This window comes from Botrytis sinoallii, assembly GCF_014898435.1.
Source record: "Botrytis sinoallii strain Bc 23 chromosome Unknown BSIN_015, whole genome shotgun sequence".
Taxonomy (NCBI): Eukaryota; Fungi; Ascomycota; class Leotiomycetes; order Helotiales; family Sclerotiniaceae; genus Botrytis; species Botrytis sinoallii.
In genome coordinates, this window is record NW_024066042.1 from 94,957 (window position 1) to 118,645 (window position 23,689).

Consider the following 23,689-nt stretch of genomic DNA (forward strand, 5'->3'; position numbering starts at 1 on the left):
ATCTAACCCCCTTTAACCGTTCAAGTACGCCAAGATCTCTGCCGGAGCACCTGCATCTGCGGGGTTTCTCTACAACATTCCGGATTAGGTAGGTAGTCTCTAGCACCTAAGTCTTGGACTCGGCACGTCAGAAACTGATTCCCACAAAATTTATGATATTCGTTTAACAACTCTAACCCCCCTTTATCCGTTATCTATATATATGCTCGATCAGGCAGGTAGTCTCTAGAAACTCTTTTATCAATCAGTGCCAAGGTATAATACAATCATTTCACATCATCAATCCAATCCAGTCTCAATCCCAAGTCCCTTCTTATCCATTCTCCAAGGAATCGCCCAATACTACTATCAAAATACGCCATTTGGACAACCCAAAGAACCGTGAATATCCGTTTCAACCGACAAACGTCTGCGCTATTCACAGAACCAAGACCAGTTCTTCACAGTTCCCCCACTACAACAGCTTCAATTCCAACAGAATAGGTGTCCACATGCAACAATGAGACCACAATATGGTCAGTGTGGACCAGCTGTTTCTGAACTCGCATCCCCACCATCTAGATCGCCGTCTCTCGATCCCCCATCCTGTGACCAAGTAGAATCCTCGTCCATCATGACAACGGCAGAATCGGCAGAATCATTTTTGCTATGTTTGCCATCAGAACTCGAGGCCCCCAGACTTGCAAGTTCTCGGACATCTATTGTTTTTTGTGCCCAGTATATCAGCGTTTCCTCCAACCTTTCCTTCTCAACTGGTTTACTCAAGTATCCATCCATTCCCGCCTCGAGGCACTTTTCTTGGTCTCCTTGGATCGCACTAGCCGTCATAGCTATCACTGGAAGATCTTTTAGTCTACTTTTCGTTTTGGTTTGTGTCTTGCCAGTCGGACTCCCCATTTCCGATCCATTCAGATTTGAGTGTCTCGCGGTGGCCAATTTTTTGGCTGTTTCTAACGACCGTATATCATACTCTAGATACCTTTCATATTCTTTATTCGTCCTTAGAATTTTCGTTGCTTCATAACCATCCATAATTGGCATCTGGACATCCATCAAGATGATATCTGGTCTCGGATTAGATGGCCCAGGATTGCTCAAGTAATTCAATGCTTCGCGTCCGTTCCAAACGGCTGTTGCTTGAAATCCTAGATTTCGGACAGTTTTCAATGCGATGGTTTGATTAATGGCACTATACTTGGTAAGCAAGAAATTAAAGGATGTGCTTATAATAAATCTGTCCAACTCACTTATCCTCGACAACTAGAACAAGGATCTCGCCTCGTTCTTCCAGTGGAAGTTTTGGCCCATTATTTTTGTACTTGTCTCCGTTTCTTAGATATGGAGGGAGGACATGATTGGTTTCACTAGTCGAGATTTGTTGGTTTATAAGTTGTTGTTTTACCTGCCCTCGGTGAGAGCTTGGTCGAAGAGCCAGTGGCGTACTCGGCAAAGATTGTGGATCAGAGTTATTGTTGGCGAAAGAAAATTCAAGCTTAGCCGGAGTGTTGGAACGTCGGGGGTAACGGCAATAGGAGGATATCTTCAATGTTATTGTGAATGTGGCCGTGCTCCCAACTCCTTCTTCTGAATCAAGAGCAATCGTTCCAGACATCAGAGTTGCAAGCTAGTCTTAGAATCAGTATCTCGAAGTAGGAATTTCAATAAATACAGTGAGGTTCTCTGGTGGATAGGCCTTGGAAGAATAGAAGAAGATACTTACATTCCTCGATATGGTCAGACCTAGACCCGTCCCACCATATAATCTCGCGGTTGAAGAATCCCCCTGGCTAAAGGGTCTGAACAACTTATCCAAGGTTGTTTTAGATATCCCAATCCCGGTATCCTTGATCACGAAGCTGACCTCAATTGTATCTTTTCCAATGTTGCCTGGATCCGTTATTCTCTTTCCTTTCGCGCTTATTGTTATAGATCCGTTTTCCGTGAATTTAAGCGAATTTGTTAAAAGGTTAGATAGGACTTGTCTGATTCGCCCGGGGTCTCCCAGGACTTCGAGGCTTTCGTCAACCTCATTTTCGTAATTGAATACCAAATTCTTTTGGTTAGCAAAAACGCACAACAATTTACATAGCTCTCCTACAATGGAACAAAGATTGAATGGAACTTCTTCGATGTCGAGACGACCAGATTCGATCTTCGAAAAGTCGAGTATGTCATTCACAATGGTCAGGAGTGCTCTTCCCGAAAGTTGGATGCTAGAAACATATTCGCGTTGCGAAGACGTTAAGGTTGGGTCTTCGTCGAGTAAGTCCACCATGCCAATCACGCCCTAATGCCAACACGTTAGCACAGTGATCTTTTAACTTGGGCAAAAAATATGAGGGGGGACACTCACCGCCGTCGGAGTGCGCATTTCATGCGACATCTTTACAAATCTTGTTAGCGTTCTGGAAGTCTTCACGAGGTACCAATAACCCACATTTGCTAAGAATTGACTTTTCATCTTAGATGAATCTTTGGCTGCTTGTTCTTCAATCATCAACCTCGTATTATCCATCTCTAATTGCGCCCGTTTTTCCATATCCGTAATATCAATACTCAAGCCCAAGCATCCGATGACCTTTGGTGCTTGTCCTCCATCATCGCTGCTATGCTCGAGATCTGCCACCAATCGTGTTCGGTAACTTTTGTCTCCTATCTTCTCTTCGCATGTTGCCATTTCGACCTTTCCAGATAATATTTCCAGGACAGAGTTTTCGTGACCTAGAAATTTGCAACATATTAGTAACGTGGGGTTATTCTCACAGAGGAATGGATGGGATAAACGAACCCGGTATACCCCCTGCCTGCGTACTTTGCATATGCTCAATAATATTTTTCCCAATCAAGTTTTCCTTACTTTGACACGCTTGCTCAGTTTTGGTACCCCATAGCATGGCTCCTTCCGCCATTGTTACTAGTCGATTTTTATCCACACAAAACATGTTGACTTCGGCATGAGCCAGAACTGTCAACATTTGATGCTTGTTCCTCTTGGCCTCAATTCGTGACATCACAATATCCGTGATATCTGTATTTGTGCCATACCACTTCAGAACTTCTCCATTGTCGTCAAGTAGTGGGCAAGCTCTCGTGTGCATCCATCTGTATACCCCATCATGCCTTCGATACCGTACCTCAACCTCGCCATCTTTGCCATTTGCCAGTCCATGAGCCCAAGCTTCTCTAAGAATATTCAAAATCTTCCGGATGAATCACTTTCTCATACCCGGTGCCAACACTTTCCTCCTTAGACATGCCAGTGTATTCGTACCACTACGGCGCAGGTTAGTCTCGTATTAATTGTGAGCAGTTACTAGAATACATCCTTACCCGCCTAGAGTACCAATCGCAATATCCATCCGGTCTTGTAGTCCACACTAGATGTGGCATCAAATCGCAGATAGTTTCATGGCTTCGTAGTAACTTGTGTTGTTTCTCAACCAGGTATTGTTCGTATTCCTGTATATCTTCGCACCAGCAGATCGCTCCTAAGTAGATCCCAGCTTCGTCATAAAGGCATTCTCCAGAAATTAGACTTGTCAATCGATCTCCATTTATGGGGTTTATGAATCCAGATCTTTGATTCGCAAACGGCTGTCGAGTTCTTGCCAAGACTGTTCCAAATATTCATCTGGTGGTAACTGACGAGTGTATCCCTCATCCCATATCTGTAGGGCGTTCTCGGAACATATCCCCTTCACAGCCATTATCTCCCCCCATAGACTTTCCTAAGACATCTCGAACTTTGCGGTTCGATAGGTAATATTCACCATCTGCAGTTATCATGAATGCGGGAGTGTCAACATTGTCAAAAATTGCTTTTCGAAGAGAACAAAAAATGTCATCCCTTATGAAGGCTGGTTTATGTTGAGGCTCTTTTACTTTATTTGCCCACGATGTTGAGCCTGGCCCGGAGTTGATGGGATTCCCATGCAAAAATATCGGTGATTCGAAGGTAAGAATGAAATGAAGGCCACGGTCCTCATTCAAAGCATCAATACAAGCCCGAAATCGTCTTTCCTTCTGATCATTCGACCAAGATGAATTGTTGACCACCACCTGGAACCCATCAAAAAAGCTCGAATCTTCATCATTTGATGAGGTACCGCCACGTCGAAGATACTCTATCTCACTTAGAACCGGTGCCCATGATCGATTATCTAGTAATGTGACACCCAATTCATCCAAGTCCTTTCCGATCAATGCGCTCTCATCATTCCTACAAGAATCTGTGCTACCCAACAAAGCTTCTGCTTTCCAGTTTGTCCATAGCACTTTCCGATACTGATCCAGGACTAGCACAGGCGTAGGCAAATGTTTCAATATAGATAATGGAAGGTCCATTTTATTGGGACTCGGATCCGGCGACCGAGATCCATTGGCGTGGTTTCTACCGTACATCATGTCCCACGTTGAAGTTGCCGGCATTGTTGAGATGGCCTCGAGATCAAGTGTTTGAGTTTCTCAGCTTCCTGTTGAGATACATTCTTCAGCATAACATTTATGGTATCAAGAAAGGTGCAAGTTGTAGAAGACGAGAAGTCAAGGTCAAGCACGCGATTGTATTTGGAATGGATCGAAAGGAAACTCACGCATGGACTCCCGGTTCACTGTTGATGCCGTGGGTGGGACACGCCTCTTACGTAGCTCTTTATATCTTTCGTCACTTCAAACTTACTGTTCCATTTTATTTTGGAGCTTTTGAGGTGAATTTTGTCCTTGTAATATTGATGAATTTCGATCAATGAACTGGAAACAGATTTGAGAACAAACAGACTTAGAAAACAAAAACAAACGGTCTACTTCTGGGTTTTCCACATCATATAAGATCGCCACTCTCGCAACTTTCTTCTGGAAATATCGTTGATCAACTAACAACTAAGATATATGAATTGAGTTCTGGACTTCGCACAACTAGTCTTGAAATAAGAAAAAATTCCAGTGGATTGCCCCTATCAGAAGTATACTAGTATTCATAAGGCATTAGAAATTTGGGGCACTATAAACTATTGTAGTATCAACACTTGATCTATAAAGAGTGTTTATTGGCTACCAGTACTCTGGTCTCTCCATTTCGGGGCTTTTAGACCCTCAAGACCCTCAAGACCCCGTGAGACTGGGGAATCGAGATAATCCACTAGTTTGATCTGCTTGGTATGGATTGAAATTGGTTCCACGTCTGATATCTACTATCTAGTCAGAAGCGTATTGATGTATGACTCGGTATGAGCAAGGCCATAGGTAAGGCCAACTAGTCTTTGGCTGGTAACACACATAGGGACTCGCCACTCATGAGGGAGTAGAATCGAACAATCGAAAGGATCACAATTGATTTGAAGATCATCAAAAACAAATGTCAAAGCACAGTCAATTCTTCGCCTGGGATAGTGAAATAGAGTTTAAGAAAATGAGACGGCGTGTTCTGCAAGGTCAAGAGATGCCGTCTTGGTGGGTGTGTTCTATTCCCCGAAGTTTAAGCGTGTATTCAGCTTCCCGAGGTCGATGATGAAAGTGTTGTGGCTGTGGCTGTGGCTGATCGCTAACTTTTCCCAAACCTAGACAATAGTTGGTAAGTCAAAGCTCTTCCGTAGCATTGTATCTTTGAAAACTAATCAATAACTTCACGCAGTTAAACACTCCAATCTCCCACCCCCGTCTAAATCTAAGATTAGCACGCTATGGGCCTTTTCTCATCCTCAACCTCAGCTTCCTTACCACCCCCCAAAATTGGCGCGGATGGTGCGCCTATAGCCCCGGACCGCACACAAAGATCTCGGTGCTGGGAAGCTAGGGATGCTTATTTTAAATGTTTGGACAAAGCAGAAATTATTGATAGTATTACGGAGAAGGACAAGGCGGAGAAAGCATGTGCAGCAGAGAGCAAAGGATTTGAAAGTAATTGTGCTACGAGTTGGGTAAGTTTTCTTCATTGGGAGCTGAGTATGGGCCGGAGTACCTAGGAAAGAATGTACATGAGGGAATATTTGAGCTGACTTGGTTGTGGTGTAGGTCCAATACTTCAAAAAGCGAAGAGTTATGGAATACCAGCGCGATCAAACTTTGCAAAGACTTAAAGCCGAAGGAGCGCAGGAGATGCCAGGCCAAATAGGACCTCCAGGTCCAGGGCAAAGACCATGATGATATGAGGAAATATAATAAATGTATAACAGCACATGGGTGGAGTAATTGGTTTACAAAAGGGATCGAATCACGATAATGACCATCTCCTAATTTACATCACCACCTTGAGTTTCAATCGCGTGCAGCAGTGGCGTATTTCGTCGAAGATTTCGCAAAGAAGTTTGTGTATTGGGACATGCAAGTGACAGACAGAATTGGGCCAATTCGGAATGTACACTGCAAATTTGTTAGGCATTTCCTCCAGGTCCTCGCAACAATCGGGCACTGGGTTCATGTCCCCAAGTTTCTATGTGCCCAATCAAACTTGCTCTTGCTGTCATAATGCTTGTTGAAATTGTGTCTCCATTCTGTCAACTCTTGGTGGCGTGCGAGACTTTCCAATTTAATGCCTGGCGACACTGCACTGCATGTATACAGCCTTTGCATCCTGTATGTGGCACCATAATTGCGTGAATGAAGGACGTACCAGGGACCTCGTGACGGACTTTATATTAAACAGAAGGGCCCAGAATGACTTGATGGAAGAGAAGATTTGACCTTACTGTTCGAATCAGTCTTCATAAAGAGTAAACAGTATATTCCAGATGCATCAAACATACGCAAAATAACAGGAACCTCTTCCCCTAAATGCTCTAAGTTTCAAGATCATAATACGAGCAGAGACGCTTGAGACACGTACCTCTTAAACTTCCGTGTCATGTTCGTTCCCCGGATCTGCACTTCACATGTGTGAAACATTTTTATATTCGAGTTTCACGCCCAGACATCTTGTTTCGGTCTCTTTTAAATCTTCTCCTCCCCCCAAATATAAACACCGTATTTGTCAAAAAAAGACTCGGATGAACGATAATTCAGATACCATTTCTACAATTCACATCTAGAAGCCAGCTTAGTCACTCTAGATCTTTACCGCTTCCAAAATCAACCCCCTTCATCGGCAGAATAATCGTAATCTTAAACAACATCACACTCACTCGACTATCATGACCATATCCGCACCCCAGCGACCTCCTCCTCTCCAAACAGGCTCAACGCCACCAGCCTCCACGCACAAATCTCAGATTCGTGAAAAGGTTTGGGAAGAATTGCGCCATGTAGCTATCCCAGACTCGAGATTCGACCACGACTACTCTTCATTCATATGCGATTTCGTGGGTTCCAATGATGCAGGTCGTCACTTAATTAATTTAGACTGTTATATGTCTGCCGAAACGATATTTATTGCTCCCGACAACTGTCTACAAGAACTGCGATGCCAGGCGCTGAAAGATGGGAAGATTGTCATATGTACAACGTATGGGATTAGAAGGGGTTTTTTCCTGCTGAATCCTAAGGAAATTCCGGAACGCAAATGGGAGGTTGCGAGTTATTTGGATGGAATGGAAAGATATGGGAGACATGTCACATTGACTGCGATACGAAGCGAAGGATTAAGAATACCATTGATGGTAACCGGAACCGGCGCCATAAATTACAAAGGTCTTCGATTTGGAAAGGGTCATGGATTTTTCGATTTAGAATGGGGAATGTTATATTCGATAGGGGCCGTGAATAAGGATACGAAAATAATAGCGCTGGTTCACGAATGTCAGGTAATGGAGGAAGAATTCAAAGGCGATCAGTGGGATACGGGATGCGATTATGTGATTACGAATAAAAGAGTGATTACTGTTGCTGGAGCGGCAAAACCGGGTTATGGCATTATATGGGATAAATTGGATAGAGGAATGCTGGAGGATATCGAGTCGCTGAGAGAGTTGAAGAATATCATCTCGCCGCCGGAATTGAAATCTCCGCAGGAGCATATGGATTTCTCGGAAGAGGCGAGGTTGTATATGGATTACGCAAGTTTCGATTTTTAGAGCGAGTAGTGGGATGGGAATACATATTGGGCAATTTAGGGTCAACGGGTGGCAATTTATTCATGCCAGATTTGCTTCGATATATTGCTTGAATGGCTACACCACTTCTATACAATGTTTTCAATGTGAATGCTGATAGCAAGCGCTCGCTTATGAAGGTCTAGAATCTTCATATCTTTATATCACTACTATTCATACACTTTCCCAGGGCATCCAAAAGTCCAAAACTAGCAATCGAATACAGAAATCAAAAGCTTCTGATCGCAAGAGTGAAGTCCAGCCTATCAAAACTCCTACATTACCTTGAACCAACACAAAGCTTGACCATCATATTCCTCCTCAAATCCCAGTTTCTGCCTTGTCAAAAGCCATGTAAATGCGCATTTCCCCAGAGCGCGAATGCCCGGCCCAACGTCCCATCTTCTCTACTCTCATCGGTATCAAAAAGGAATCCTGAACAATATAAATATACTTCTTCTCTACGCCATCCGGTGCTTAATCTAGGTAACCCTCCTTCCTAACCAGTGACACATGCGGCATCTAAATCTCCGTCGCCGCATTCCTAATACTTTCATTCGCCTTTCATCATGACCAGGACTCCTCTTGCTCATTGAAGTCCTTTCAGGATTTAAAATTGAAGAACGAGATTTGAATAGATGTGGCGCAACTTCATATACTATAGATAAAATCTCTTCAGCTTCCGCTGCCAATGATTGATTCCAACAAGCAGTTTTCTCAAGATCTCCATCTCATTCGTATATAATTTCTGTGTATATCTCATAGCCACATCACACGTAGCATTTTTAGTACTCCTATGAAAAAGCTGTGGCTCGAAGCTTGATATTGTAATGAGTTGTGGTAGGTAGGTAAGCATCGAGGTTTGATTGTCGTTAGAGAGGGAATCGACAATCAATCATTAGAATGAGAATATCATCAGGCGACAGCACTGTACAATTTGGTGTATTGAAGCTTGATGGTTAAAGACGTGTTGATCCACCAGTCATTTACGCGTCAAAACAAATACGGAAAGAAGTGTTGAAGGGCGGAGAACTCAAAATTTAAATTTAACATTCTGAGTTTGAGGGAAAGTAAAGGCGAATATTCTTAAAATTGCAAAATGAGAAATTGGGCACTATCAATACATAGGTAGCCACGGCAAGGCGACATGAATGATTGAATTCAGGATCGGCCAAAGTAACATTTCATATGTCTTCTATAGTTCACCAAATAACACCTGCCTGCAACGTCACCTTCGACATAATCCATAATTACAATGAAATCGAATCTCCAACGTCTCGAGTTCGAAAGCGAAGCCGAATTCAAGGAAATGATGAAAGCTTGTTGGGAAGCATTTGAGAACCCTTTCAATTCCTATCTTCGAATAGTCTATTATCTCAAAGATAACTCCCCGCAGGAACGAGAGCGATCTATTCAGATAGCCACAGAATCTGCAATAAGACACCATGCACAGAGATCTCCTAATAGTTATTGGATGAAAATAATTGAGCCTACGCATGGAAAGCTGATCGGAGCTGCCAATTGGATTTATTTCGAAGGGATTGCAGACACTGTCAATAATGCAGACCCGGTCGTTGCTCTTTGGTGGCCAGAGGGAATCGGTCGAGAATATGCCAACAATTTCATCCGACAAATTGAGGCCCATAAGTATTACCTATATTGTAATCGACCATACTTGCGTAAGTATAAGCGTATCTGATGTTATACTCGCCGGGAACATGGGATCCATGCTAAAATCGCAATATCGCAGTCTTAAACGTCGCGTTCACCATTCCGGAATTTCGTAGGAAAGGTGCTATGAAATTGGTGATGGATTGGGGTATCGAAAGAGCTGATGAACTAGGTGTCGATGCATATGTAGAGGCGACCGAGACGGGAAGATTACTATACGAAAAGTATGGATTCATGACATACTACGAGGTGGTGGTTAACACCAGTATTGAAAATTCAAGTACGACTTGGAAAAATCTGGAGGAAACACTGTCTCCTGAGCCTCAGTGAGCACTACTCGGAATCTTGATTGTGTATGGGCAATGACTGATGTCGACAGGTACTTTATGTGGCGGCCCATTAAAGGGAAATTCGAGGTTGGAAAAACATGGCTACCATGGGGGACTGAGCCTTTTATTCCCTTGATTTATGAGACACTGAAATGAGCCGGAGAGACGTCCATTGACGCTTTGCAAACAATTCTGCACAAACTATTGGCATAAGCAATTTGTATTTCATAAGAATACAAGACATCTCTGGGTAGTCACTCTGTGGCCAATACTAAGTAAGAACATCCCCTTACCAGAAACTAGAACCCATCGATGCGCTTGTATTCGTCACACTTCGCTGATCTAAATTCCATAGGAAAGATTCTTTACATGGAGTGATCAACATAGACATAGTCAAGCTTCTCAGAATGTCAATCTTTACATTTAGTTTGATTGTGTCTTGCTTGATGCCACCACGTCCCCCAACCCTATGAGTTTGCTTCGCAGATATTGTATCGGTTTGCAAGTAACAAAGTCGTAATGGCAATGTCTTTGTGAGTAACTTTATCGTAACTTTATCGTCGTATACCAGATGCCGCAGAGTTTCGCGAGAGCATATTTAGTTAAATACGAGCTGAAGTCTTGGCTCTAGGAGAGACAGAAATCTTCCGGCCCTCTTTCCCTGAACAAATACCTCTTGATTTGTCATGGATCTCAAGTGGTTTCTCGTATTTCGATTTGCTTTATATAAAGAGAGTACTGGTAGACAACGTCGAGAAGATTGTCGTTGGGCAGGGCTCATCTATTCATGGTATGAAAGCGCGTATAGCCGTTTCATATTGGAGCTAACCTTATACCCGATTTAATAACTCGTTTCCAAAAAAAGAAGCGAATTTTTATACCTTATCAATTTTATCAAAATGATTCAATCACATCTCACTATATTAATATATCTTCAGATTTAATAAACTCTTCAGAATAATTGATATCTCAATTAGAGAAATTGATATATCAACTTTATAAATAATTTGAAGAAATGGTTATAGAATTAAAGATAAATAGAATATTTAAGATTGAAAATTAATATATTTTCAAGCTATTCTCGATTGTTTTTGAATTTTTATCTCGAAATTTCCAATTCTATTAAAAAGAGTTTGAATTATCTGAAACTTATATTAATAATATAATCAATCATTCACTATCATTTAATTGATTTTTCAATTGAATTGAACAACAATTAATAAAAATATTATAAATTGAAATTGGGAAATCTAATAATGAAATATTTTTATTGAAACACTGAAATTTAAGGTTTTGGAAACACGTTATTAAACTGGGTGTATGGGCATATGTCGTGCGAGGAAACTTCGGATTACTTTCGCGCTTAATTCTGGTCCAATTGCTAGAGCCACCTGAGTTAAGATATCTCTGAAAATAATTGTCATGGTAGCAAGGTTCCGCTTTTTGTCAATATGCCAATGCATGAATATCCCAATAATTGGAGATGATACGAAATGAAAGCTCCGTAACCTTAATCATTTTACGGATTAATATTTCACCGGGATGATTCAAAGGCCCTCAAAATGAAGCCTTGGACACTGTGATAGCTCTTTTAGCCGCAATTCTACCTTTAATTAGAACTTCAACCGTTCTAGATATATTTGATCCAGCGAGCTCGCTCTTTGGATGGCTGTTGTGTCAAGATATCTCTTTGCCTTTTAAGATCATCCGAGACACTGCGCCGCCAACATACATTACACATGTCTCTGCCCTAGATCTTTGTATATTACTTGCAATTGCTTGCAATGAGCTTCTTTTACTAGAAAGAAAAGTTCCATCACACTACAATTCATTGATCCGGTCATTCCGAGTTTTGCTCCGGAAATTCTCTTTTGGTAAAGTTACCAAAGAATGAGGAAATTTCGTGCACTCGCTATTTTTGGCGCAATCGTTTTTATAGCTTTGATCGCTAGTCTTTCTCATTTAAATTCTGACGACTTATCGAGTTATATTCCGCAGAAAGCTCAGAACTATTTTCATTACGAGACACCACCAGATTCAGAAGAAATCTCAAGGTTGAATGGAATCTTGGAGGAGTTTTTATCACGCCCAGTTCTATCTTACGATGACGCTGTCTCATTAAATTCCCAAACCTGCCCGGTTAATGGAACTAATTATGACCGAGGTGCTGTTGACGGAAATGTGAAAACATGGGCAGATATACCTTCATCTCAGATTTATGCGTGGCGCAAAGGGATCACAACGAATTTAAGTCGCAAACAAATTGAGGCGATTGGAAAAACGAGCTCATCATCATCTTTTAGCGCCGATGTGCCAGGAATGGAGAAGAAGATCAAAAGAGGAATTGTAATGGCCGCGGGAGATCGTCACGCCCTGATTCGTGCGCGAACTTCTCTTAGGCTTCTAAAATCTTACAACTGCACGTTGCCAGTCGAAATATTTCATTTCGACTCCGAATTATCCGCACCGGCTCTTAGTAGTATTCTCTCCGATCTAAAAGAGTTGCAGAACTCTGATTCCGGTCCTAGCGGCATTAATGTTACAATGCGTGTAGTAGGAGACGTATCAAAAGGGTCGGGGTGGAAAGATTTTCAAATAAAGGGAGCCGCTATTCAGCAGTCTTCATTTGATGATATCTTGTATCTAGATACAGATTCTTATCCTCTACGGAATCCCGAATATCTGTTTGAAGGAAAAGAATGGAGAGATACGGGACTTTTATTATGGCCTGATTATTCAAAATCTCATCCCACCAATCCGATGTGGCGTTTGTTGGGTCAACCATGTCGGAATGAATACGAGGGAGAATCTGGACAGGTCATGATATCTCGAACTCGTCATCAGGATATCCTATGGCTGATTGAGTATTTTGCACTTCATCATGAAGAATTCTATGGATTTATGGGAGGTGATCGGGATTCGTTTCGGGCTGCTGCACTTCTTCTTGGAAAGTCATGGACCGGCCCAGGAAGAATGAATGCTGTTGGCGCTGCAAAAATTCCCGGAAGTTCTCAATCGGGAGGACATACGATGCTTCAAGCAGACCCCTATGGAAAGTGGATGTTCGTACATGCGAATCTGATTAAGCATTCTCATTTCGAGAGGCCGCTTTGGTCGCAGGTTCATAGAATCCGCGATGATTCTTTCAAGGAAGGTACCACATATGGTAATATTGATTCGCCAAATGATAGGATTGGGGAGGGTGTAAAACTGGATGTAGCTGTCAACCCTAGATTGGTAACGAGTATGTCTACTTTCGATGGATATGATGAAGATTTGGTGGTCGTTGAAGATTGGGATTCATACGATGAATTGAAAGGATTCGAAGAGAAGTGGTTTGGTTTTGGTGGTGTACATTAATTATATATAAGTGGTGCTTTGGATTTCTTGAATTCTGTGTATTCTCAGTCGGGGACGAACAGGTACGCTGGGACAGATTGTATATAAAACGCACATATTGGATCCGGAGCGACTGACAGTAATATAATTCCTTATCCAAACTCGGAAATCGATTGTCTTGAACGTCATTTTTGGATATCCTTTCACTGAGAGTCCTACAATTAAGATTGAATCTATTTTGAATCTTGAACTGTGTACAGATAATGGGAGCTTTTAATTGTCAGATTTTAATCCGGACGATTGGCGATTGGAAACACTGTTCAGGACCCATCTATGCAAAATGACTAATAAGGCTCTTCAGGCTTGCATCAGTCTTATACGTCTCCAAAGCACTCTTCTTCCAATACGAATAGGCTGCGTTTCCCCCTCTTCCCCCAAACGATTTCAATATCGCATTTGCTAGCGGCAAAACATTTTCTCATTCTAGGTCCAGAACCTGTCCTCATAAATACCTCCGCGTTCTTTCATCATCCACGCTGTGTAGATCAGAGAAGCCCCTTTTCTGTATTACAGCAACCATCACAAGATTATCGCCACTCCAAGGTGAATTACTCTACTCAAGGTACCTATTTACATCTACTATAACCAGTACTTCCCAGAAAGCTTCACGTTGAGACACAACAGTGCCCCTGGCAAGTTCCTCACCAAGTCCAGAACAGGACCATGGTCGAAAATCCAATCTATACATCACACTCTCTCATTCATTCTGCCGCTTATCGACCAAGTTTTTTCTGCTCGTCGATCTTAGAACGCAGGCTGCATCAAAATTTACTTGCCAATTCTCGCTTTTGCTAAAATCGATATCGTGAGACATGTTTTCTTCTTGTCTAGCTTTAGTTTTGCTCATGGAGTACAGATACATCTTACTTCTTTATAGCTTAGCTAAGCTAAATCTCTACCATCGATTACAATGACATCAGTATGTTTGACTGGTTGTAATACGTGCAAGATGAATTTGCCAAAAAAAAACAAGTCAGGATTGTTCATTTGAGATGCCAAATTCAGATCAGTTATAACTTATAAAAGCGGTTTACAATCTTCAAACCTAGCGAGACGATTCGGAAGCCTCGCTTCCACGATTGTCTTAATATCATTCAGAGAATCATTTTGATGATCTGTTGCATATCTGGATAAGTGATAAGGATGATTAGCTTCAAGATAGATATTTCGAAGGCATGAGATAATGCTTCCGAAGCTCGCTTACTTGGTTAGTATACTTTAGCGTTTAGGGGGGTTGTAATATCTGGATTTGTTGCGTGTCTGGATAAGAGATGAGGATGAATGAGTAACTGATATGGAGAAGGTCTATGATATAATATTGTGAGGTAGGCTTCGAGGTAGGATTTCGCAATTTTGGAAGTAGGAAGCCCAGCGGATTGTCATTGTCTGTTAGGCAGAATGGCATTAGAGATAGTGCAGAATGAGCAATTCGTTCAGTCATATTTTCAGAATAACCGATGATTTTTATTGGTCATACCTCGTTGTTTGATCAAGCCATCGCCATGCTATTGAGATTTATCATTGGAGAAGAAAAGTGTTGAGCACCTGAAACTTGGGCTCATCAAGTCTCGAATTGAAATCACTGTTCCTTGGCTTGTTCATTCGATTCACTCCCCCATTCAATCGAAAAGGATTACAAATCATGCCTGGATGAACCAGCTCCATTAATCATCTATTCATTTATGGATATACAAAGTACCAAAAAACATAGACATCGTATATCTCAACACCCAAACCAACACCCACAAACCCGGGTATCGATCCTCAAACCTACATTCACTAAAAGAATAACCCTCGAAATCTGCAGGAAACAAATCATGATGAGACCTGATGAAGACTATTTCGTCCTATCCATTCCTCTCATATAGTAGTACAAATACAACAATCATATCTCACCCTACTCGACACCATCTCAAGGATAGAAAGCATGGAAACCATAACAGCAATCCATGCATTCCATGCATTTCACTAGAACCCAGAAAGAGATTCTCAAAACTCACACTCCTCAAATTAAAACAAGAACAAGTTTGTTAAACACACCACTCCCAATACCACAAATGAAATCCTCACTTTATCTGAATCCGCCGAAATGGTAGTTTGTTGCGCTCCCGTTGTCCCGTTGATTCCCGTAGCGTCACTTGCTATTCCCGTGCTGGAAGGTGGATTGATATAAAGTGTCGATTTGGAAGTACTTCCCGAAGTAGGGGTCGCAGTACTGAATGATAAGACGGAGGTATCATAGGCACCCGCAGTGGTTATGGCTGAAGATTCTAAAGCTGCAGTTCCTGTTTTTATTTTGTCGAGTTGTTGTAAGGGCCGACTAAAGTCCCGGTTCCATAGTAGCCTGTGCCTGCTGAATAACCGGATCTCGTAACCGGTGGCGTATGCGCTGCCAGTAGAGGCATCGCATGTCACAACGGTGAGCCATCCGGTCGTAGTGGTCCATACTGTAGACCCACTGGTCTTGGTTTGGACGGTGGAGGTGGAGTAAGTTGTGAGAGTGACTGATTGATCAGAGGTAATGTGGATGGTAGTGTGGGAGGTTATGTCGGAGGCATATGTTGGAACAATGGGGGCCGACGTTACAGCGGTTCCCCATGTGTATTTAGAGGAGGTCTTGGCTCCCGTTCCCCATGCTGCGGCACTGGTCCAGCTGGAAGCTAAGGATGTATATGCATGAGTAGATGAAGCTACACCAGAGGCAGCTGAATAAGGTTTAGTGGGTAAGTTTGAAAGACAGGATGTGGGCAAAATTACCTGTTTCTGATGCTGGAGGCCACCACATAGAATTTGATGAAGTTGAACTAGCTACTTCAGATCCAACAGAAGCACCGCAATCTCCAGTCACAGTCTTGGTAACGGTCACAGCAGAGCCCTCTGCTGCTGGAGCTGTATATGCTGCAGGAGCTGAAGATGCTACCCAACTTGATGCTTTAGATGTGACTTCCGATGCCACGCTTGGAGTAGATGTCACACCAGCCGCATAACCGGAAGCGGTAGTTTTTCCTGGACAATTCGTCACAGTATCTGCGCAAGAAATTATGGTTGATGTATCCGTGATTGATACTACATCAGTCACCACTTGTGCTAAAGAAGGTGTCAATGACCAAGGATAATCGTCCCAAGTCCAAGTATATGTGTAGCTCGAGCCATTCTTGTGACTTCTTGAAGCTAAATATAATATAACTGAAGAAGTATATTTTGCGATTTGTTACTTAAATTTCGACGTATAAGAAGGAAGACAAAAGGAAAAGAGAAAAAGGAGCGTGGGAAGATACCAAGGTTTGTTAAAGCAATAGCTTGAGTATACTTGACAAACAGGTTATCTAAAGAAGCCTTCAAGGCTTTGATGATACGATGAAGACAAACAAACGAAATATTTGTGGTAGGATATAATAACAATGCTAAATAAAGACAGAAATGGAGGCTTGTAAATGAGTGGCACGAGTAAGTCAGAACAAACTTATGCAAACAAAAGCAAGGCAGACGCAACGAATGTTGGCTTGTACTATGTAGACACACTTATGTTAGTTGGAGGTCTAGAATATGGAACAGTGATCCTACAAGTTAAAACCTTGATGAGGACACGAATTTGGTGGAGATTTGAGGTCTAATAACCCTTAAATCATACGCCTCAGCCATAAGGTCTATCTGCCTTTCCGACGTTGGTCATCTACTTCTTCTTTGTATGATGTCTTTAATGTCGGGGTCCGATGAGAAGGAATCACAGCCCTATTTAGGCGCCCGAATTGAGAAACGAACCAATCATTTGTTTTTTTCGTTAACGGGACGATGTATGACGAAAGATTACAACCTTCGCATTCGATACTAATATATAAAGACGAATTATTATCGTAGCCAGCATCATAGTTTTTGAGAAGAATTCTCCACTCTACAGAGCAGATTCTCCATACCAGCTGCCTGCATGAGAGCAATTGGACGATCCACACCCTACCCCATCGGTCGGTTCAATATCTCGGAGGCTGCAGACAAACATATCATGCTCCAATCAAAAGAATAAGTACTTATATGAATATGATGAAAACATTGGTCTCGAATATCTCATATCTATAGAAATGTGGGTTTTCATGATCACGACAAGGTGCGGCTGTGAGGTCCTTTGAAGTAGGCATTGCAGCCGCGCGCTTGCAAACTAACCCAACCGGATACACCTCGCAGTGACCGATTATAATATTCCTACAGCGGGAACTTCTTTTGACTGGATTCGAATAATCATTATAAAACCGGGAGTGCGAATAAATTATCGTAAGGGGTTTCAAGACATCTTTTGATTCATCATTCCTGTGAATTCAATGTAAAAAATGAGTTGGTTCGAAAGTAACCACAGAGGAGAAAACATACTGAAGAACACAAAGATACAGGTAATCTGAATCAATTAGGGTCGCAAGTTGGGCCGGTGTTGGATTCGGCAAAATCCTTCGGTACATGACCAATGACAACTCGCGAAATATAAGTTGCTACAGCTGCACACACCTCGAACAGAAAATATGAGGAGTCGTCTAATTAACAGCAAGTCATCTACCTAGCTTGGCCAGTAGTCGAGTGATATATGAAAAAAATGCGAAAAAACCAACCCGGCGTGGCGTGATAAGATACATCAATGATGAACAGAGAAACTCTTCATGAATTTTATTGATAGAATGAGGAGACGAGTAGATTTGATAACTCGGCGTCAATTGATTTTCTACCAGAATCCGGACTTCAATTTTCTTGTCTCTTTATAATGCCACTTGCAAGGGGATTACCTCAACGAATCACTAATGTTGCATCAAGCAAAGTTAAGGTGAACACATCAATGAGGAAGATGTGAATCGATAAGTGGAGCAAACTTATCTCAGTCCTATGGCCATTATGTCAAAGTGAATTCTTCGCATCGCATAATTGAATCAGTTGTTGATCATTCTTGACACTGGTCTATTTAATGGTCTGATTCCAAAGATTCAGAGTGGGTCGATGTTGTGCAGCACCATGTATCAACAATATATATTCGTAAACATGATCTTTCCGCGTGTTGCCAAAATGAACTTCCTCAGAGAAACAGAAGAAGCGAAAGCTTTGTATTTCCTAAAATTCCAGTAAGTTTATGGTTGTTGAAAACAACCCACTAAGAGCTACCATGGCCCTAGAGACAGCTAGCGGAAACGTGACTTTAGAGCTGGTCGCAGAACGGTACCCATATTCTATATAGACAGCAAGACGTTCGAGATATACAATAGAAGAGGATAGGAAGGAAGAAGCAAAATTTCTCTAGGCCACAAGGATTATGAGGAATATGGGGAAGAAGTTGAGAAGATAGGATAAGCAAATGTAACGGTAGAAATTTGCATCCAAATCACATACATGCATGCACATGCATACTAAGCACATGCACTTCTACTACATCAAGTCCCTCAATCTGCATCCAGGTCGACCCGACGATTCGTAATCTTCCCACCTCAGCATAAACCTAGCTTCACATGCTGACTTCAGCATGCGGTAAGATACACTCACATGTATATCGGGTCCTTCACTCATTGCTGCTGAGCTAGACCCAGGACAATACTGCATCGACGTTTGCAACAAAACTCAATGAGTCCCTGGCATGAGATAAAGCTATATCCGGCGTATTATTCCTTGCGACTTTGAGGATTTCGCAAAGGAACTTCCCGTGTATCATGCAAGACCCTTTGCATCCTCAATCTCATCTCATTCTAAGTTTCCACCGCCACGCCGATGAGTTTGCGAACCTTGCTCTGGGCCGTGTATTCCACGTTTTCGTACATGGATCGAACAAAAGTCAAAACCCAACATCAAGAAAGACCCCTATTGAAAGTGAGGTGGGTCAAAGACCCCGAGATGCAATGCATCCCCTGCTGCATACTGCATGCACTATTGACATCTTCCACGTCGACAAGCATCTCAATAAACCGTTTCAATAATCCGCCTTTGAGATATATATAATCCCCAGCCGTTGGAATTAAAAGCTATTACCGACGCCACGAGGTCCCTTCATGCATTGCACCACGCAGGTCCCGGATCCACATCTATATTCATATCCACCTTGATCGCCCCTCTTATCCCCCTCCCCTCTCTCCACGCGATGGAAGATTGAGATAACTAATACACTAAGATCATTTCCTAAATATGTCTAAGCCTGAAAGGGTATATGACTCCAAATCCGAGTTTGACCGTCGGAGAGTACTATGAGGTACCTGGATTGTGATTTTTCCCAAAATCCAAATCTAAAGGTCCATTTCAATATTGGATACAAATTCTAAAATTAGAACTCGTTCAGGCTAAAAGTCTGTTTGATCCTGAATATAGATTCGAGCATTGAAGAATACTACGAGGCCTAGACAGTGAGTATTTTCGATCCCAATGTGCGGCATGCTTCGTCTGTCCGTCGCGCGCCATCTTCCTCTTTCACGCTGAGGAGTATCTTCCTAGAATTGGACCCTAATCTCGGACTCTCAATCTAGCTTTAAGGTTCTTCCAGGTCCTCACAGACTTCGAGTCTACCCTTAACCCACGTTGCCTGCTCCACCCTACCCGGATTATGTCTCAACTATTTTCTCACCCTTCCGCTTTCAAATTTGATCCACAACCCCCGATTCATAATTCGCAATCACCATCCCCTTACTCTACACTAACCTAGCTCAGCCTACCCTTTATCTATTTCCATATCCTTTTCCGTTCCGGTTTGGTCTACGTCTCGGCCCGGTGCGGCGCGTTGTAATTCCAGGCACCTATCAGCTCTCACGTAGCATTGTACTCGGGCCATACCCGCTCACCCTACCCGCATTTTCATATCCGCATGTATCCCCTACCATCCCTATATACCTAGATACCAGGCACCCCTTTCCAAGCCGTAACATAAGCTGACATGACATCGACGGCTTCAATTTATGCAGGGTCTGAGCATGAGCCGTGCAATATATTTTGTCACATTTCGGGGAAGCTTGCCGAATAAGGCAGGTTTTCTGCACTCGCAAGTTGGAAATTTTTCAAAAACACAAAACCTGAAGGTGAAGGATATCTGATTGTCAGATTTGCATTTGAATCTTGCAAGCTTCTGACTGTTGGCACGAATGTGTATGTTGTAATCCATTCAAACGGTGAATAGCAATAGAACAAAAAAAAACATAGCGAAATATAGTGAAATACTTGAGAACTCGATTTTGGGATTCTGCTTCTCCCATTTGCGAGTCACCAATGGCAACATCACTTTTGCAAACATGCAATTGACACAATGAATCATGTAATCATACAACACGCGGAAAAATTGACGGTCTATTTTACAGCTTTGATTTTGATCTATCAAATCTTCCGCCGATCATTCATCACTCATCCTGCCTTCCATACCACCATAACTAAGTTTTTTCCTTGCCTCATCACAACGTTCAAAATACAGCTCGCCCAGGCCCACATGCTAAGGGACAAAAGAATAACGAGGAAATGACCATGATTTTATTTTAGCTATTGATTTAGACGAAGCTCTTGGTGAAAGAGGTGACAACGTCCTTCAACTTAGCCTCAAGGTCCTTGCTGAGAGCACCCTCCTTATCAATTGTTGCCAACAAGTCTGACTCGTTGGTCTTAAGATGTGAGATGAAGTCAGCCTCCCATTGGAGAATCTTGTTGACTGGGACGGAGTCAAGATGACCATTGACACCAGCGTAGATAAGAGGAACCATTTCGTTAACGGCCATAGGAGAGTATTGCTTTTGCTTGAGGAGCTCAGTCAACTATAAAAAATTATTGTTAGCTTATGTACTTTGTATGATTTGTTCATGTATGAAAAACGAAGGATTAATGTACGACCATGAGCCGAACAATGATAAGTAAATCAATATACGAAAGCAAGTCAAACAATGATAAGTAAATCAATGTTCAAAAATAAATTGAACAATGATAGGCGAACCAATGTTTGAAATGAGTCAAACAATGATAAGCAAACCAAAGTACGACAATGAGTCGAACAATCGTGAGCAGATCAATGTACGACAACAAGTTGAACAATTGTGAGCAGACCAATGTATGATAATAAGTCAAACAATGGCAAGTATGGGGATGTGGTTGGGAATGCGAATCCGAATGGAAAACTTACTCTTTCACCACGGTTAAGAGTTTGCTTGGTAGCAGCATCCAAATCGGAACCGAATTGTGCGAATGCAGCAACTTCACGGTATTGAGCCAAGAAAAGCTTCAAGGAACCAGCGACTTGCTTCATTGCCTTAAGTTGGGCAGCAGATCCGACACGGGACACAGAAAGACCGACATTGATGGCTGGACGAATACCCTTGTAGAAAAGTTCGGCCTCCAAGAAAATTTGTCCATCAGTGATAGAAATAACGTTAGTTGGGATATAAGCTGATACATCACCACCTTGAGTTTCAATGATGGGTAGAGCAGTCAAGGATCCACCACCAAGTTTGTCGTTCATCTTAGCGGCACGCTCGAGTAGACGGGAACTATTGAAAATGTTAGAATTTTTTGATTTTTTTTCTATCAACGACGGGATAGGAAGCCTTACTGTAAATAGAAAACGTCGCCTGGGTAGGCTTCACGTCCTGGAGGTCTTCGAAGAAGAAGAGACATCTGACGATATGCAACAGCTTGCTTGGAAAGATCGTCGAAAATGATGAGAGCATGCTTGCCATTATCTCTGAAGTATTCACCAATCGATGTACCGGTGAAAGGAGCGATGTATTGAAGAGGAGCGGCCTCAGAAGCAGTAGCTGCAACAACAATGGAGTACTTCATGGCGTCGTTCTCCTCGAGGGTCTTGACCAATTGGGCAACGGTGGATCTCTTTTGTCCGACGGCGACATAGACACAGTAGAGCTTCTTGGTCTCATCGTTTCCATCGTTCCAACGCTTTTGGTTAAGCATGGCATCGAGAGCAACAGCAGTCTTTCCAGTTTGACGATCACCAATGATCAACTCACGTTGACCACGTCCAATGGGTACCATTGCGTCGACGGACTTAAGACCGGTTTGGACTGGCTGGTTGACGGATTGACGTGGGAGAATACCAGGAGCCTTGAGTTGCGCACGGCGCTTCTCGGTAGTCTTGATAGGTCCCTTGCCATCGATTGGGTTTCCGAGAGCATCAATGACACGGCCGAGCATCTCCATTCCGACGGGAACATCGACCTGTACCTCATGTTAGTATTTCGAAACATACTTTGAAGTTGAAGAACTAACAATCTCTCCGGTACGCTTGACGGTCTCGCCCTCCTTGACCAAACGATCAGAACCGAAAAGCACAACACCGACTTGGCCAGCTTCCAAGTTCATGCACATGCCCTTGACACCGGATGCGAACCTTTTTCTCCATCAGTACCCCAGATAATGATTGTCGAATTTCATAAACTTACTCGACAAGTTCCTCGGCTTGGACATTGCTCATACCATGCACACGAGCGATACCATCACTGTCATAACACAAATCAGCACTGCGCCCAAATAATCCATAATCCCGAATATCCACATCGACGTTATATGACAGCAGCGTTTTGGACCCGAGTATAAGAATGTTGTTGGGGGAACCTACCCAACGGACAAAACACGTCCAGTCTCGGCGAGACCGGACTCCTCTTGAACACCTCTAATTCTTTGCTCAAGAATAGAAGAGACTTCGGTGGGGGATGCCTTAGCATCAGATGCGTAGCTTCGAACTGATCTTGATGCTGCGTTGAAAGTTGCTGGAACAGCAGTTCGCTGTGGTGCAAAAAACGTTTACGTTAGCCGAAGTCCGAAAAATCCTCGTCAACAAAGCTGGCAAAGCTTGCTAGAAGCTCAAAAGCCTCAACACCATGGCAATCGCTATGTCAATTGACACTATGGACAATATCTAAGTAGATAGATATTGATAGCGGCGAAGTATAATAGTGACATAGTGACGTGAGAAATTTTGTTTTGTTGACGTACCGTGCAATTCTACCGGAAGCAGAAATTGCGCCCACCGTCCTGCTGGACTGCTTAAGAGCGTTTCTGAACATCTTGACCAGCGTCTATATGTCAAAGGGTATTAAGGAGAATCAATTGCTGCAGACGTGCAACTGATGGAGAGGAGATTTAAAATGGTGGAGGTAGAGTGGGTGGTATCAAGACCTTGCTGGAGGAAATTGGGTGACTAGACAGAGTACTCTCAAACAATCAGGAAAACTGAACTAGCGCGAAAAATCACGTGGTATTTGTCTATTCAGCCCACCATCCGTGTTATTTCGGTGTCGGGAGAAACCGTGGGAGCGTGGGGTGAATAAT

General features: G+C 42.6%; 7 protein-coding genes across 7 annotated transcripts; 4 read left to right on the forward strand and 3 right to left on the reverse strand.

Annotated features, from left to right (window-relative positions):
* Positions 1-516: 516 nt before the first annotated feature.
* EAF02_008082 (uncharacterized protein) lies at positions 517-4,428 on the reverse strand (the record flags this gene model as incomplete). Its single annotated transcript, XM_038904130.1, has 9 exons — positions 517-1,189; positions 1,248-1,624; positions 1,721-2,287; positions 2,354-2,383; positions 2,438-2,721; positions 2,789-3,183; positions 3,227-3,273; positions 3,331-3,614; positions 3,702-4,428. 9 exons carry the CDS (start codon positions 4,426-4,428, stop codon positions 517-519), a joined length of 3,384 nt encoding a protein of 1,127 aa, XP_038755852.1.
* Positions 4,429-5,678: 1,250 nt separating this feature from the next.
* On the forward strand, positions 5,679-6,138 carry EAF02_008083 (uncharacterized protein; the record flags this gene model as incomplete). Its single annotated transcript, XM_038904131.1, has 2 exons — positions 5,679-5,915; positions 6,010-6,138. The coding sequence occupies 2 exons, from the start codon at positions 5,679-5,681 to the stop codon at positions 6,136-6,138; spliced, it is 366 nt and encodes a 121-aa protein (XP_038755853.1).
* A 986-nt stretch (positions 6,139-7,124) lies between these two features.
* EAF02_008084 (uncharacterized protein) lies at positions 7,125-8,003 on the forward strand (the record flags this gene model as incomplete). The annotated part of the gene is made up of 1 exon (XM_038904132.1): positions 7,125-8,003. The coding sequence occupies one exon, from the start codon at positions 7,125-7,127 to the stop codon at positions 8,001-8,003; it is 879 nt and encodes a 292-aa protein (XP_038755854.1).
* Positions 8,004-9,276: 1,273 nt separating this feature from the next.
* Positions 9,277-10,177, forward strand: EAF02_008085 (uncharacterized protein; the record flags this gene model as incomplete). Its single annotated transcript, XM_038904133.1, has 3 exons — positions 9,277-9,700; positions 9,772-10,018; positions 10,072-10,177. 3 exons carry the CDS (start codon positions 9,277-9,279, stop codon positions 10,175-10,177), a joined length of 777 nt encoding a protein of 258 aa, XP_038755855.1.
* A 1,734-nt stretch (positions 10,178-11,911) lies between these two features.
* Positions 11,912-13,381, forward strand: EAF02_008086 (uncharacterized protein; the record flags this gene model as incomplete). The annotated part of the gene is made up of 1 exon (XM_038904134.1): positions 11,912-13,381. The coding sequence occupies one exon, from the start codon at positions 11,912-11,914 to the stop codon at positions 13,379-13,381; it is 1,470 nt and encodes a 489-aa protein (XP_038755856.1).
* A 2,049-nt stretch (positions 13,382-15,430) lies between these two features.
* EAF02_008087 (uncharacterized protein) lies at positions 15,431-16,573 on the reverse strand (the record flags this gene model as incomplete). Its single annotated transcript, XM_038904135.1, has 3 exons — positions 15,431-16,125; positions 16,178-16,426; positions 16,528-16,573. 3 exons carry the CDS (start codon positions 16,571-16,573, stop codon positions 15,431-15,433), a joined length of 990 nt encoding a protein of 329 aa, XP_038755857.1.
* A 4,331-nt stretch (positions 16,574-20,904) lies between these two features.
* EAF02_008088 (uncharacterized protein) lies at positions 20,905-23,424 on the reverse strand (the record flags this gene model as incomplete). Its single annotated transcript, XM_038904136.1, has 7 exons — positions 20,905-21,165; positions 21,528-21,891; positions 21,954-22,576; positions 22,628-22,748; positions 22,801-22,857; positions 22,977-23,105; positions 23,354-23,424. 7 exons carry the CDS (start codon positions 23,422-23,424, stop codon positions 20,905-20,907), a joined length of 1,626 nt encoding a protein of 541 aa, XP_038755858.1.
* Positions 23,425-23,689: the final 265 nt, after the last annotated feature.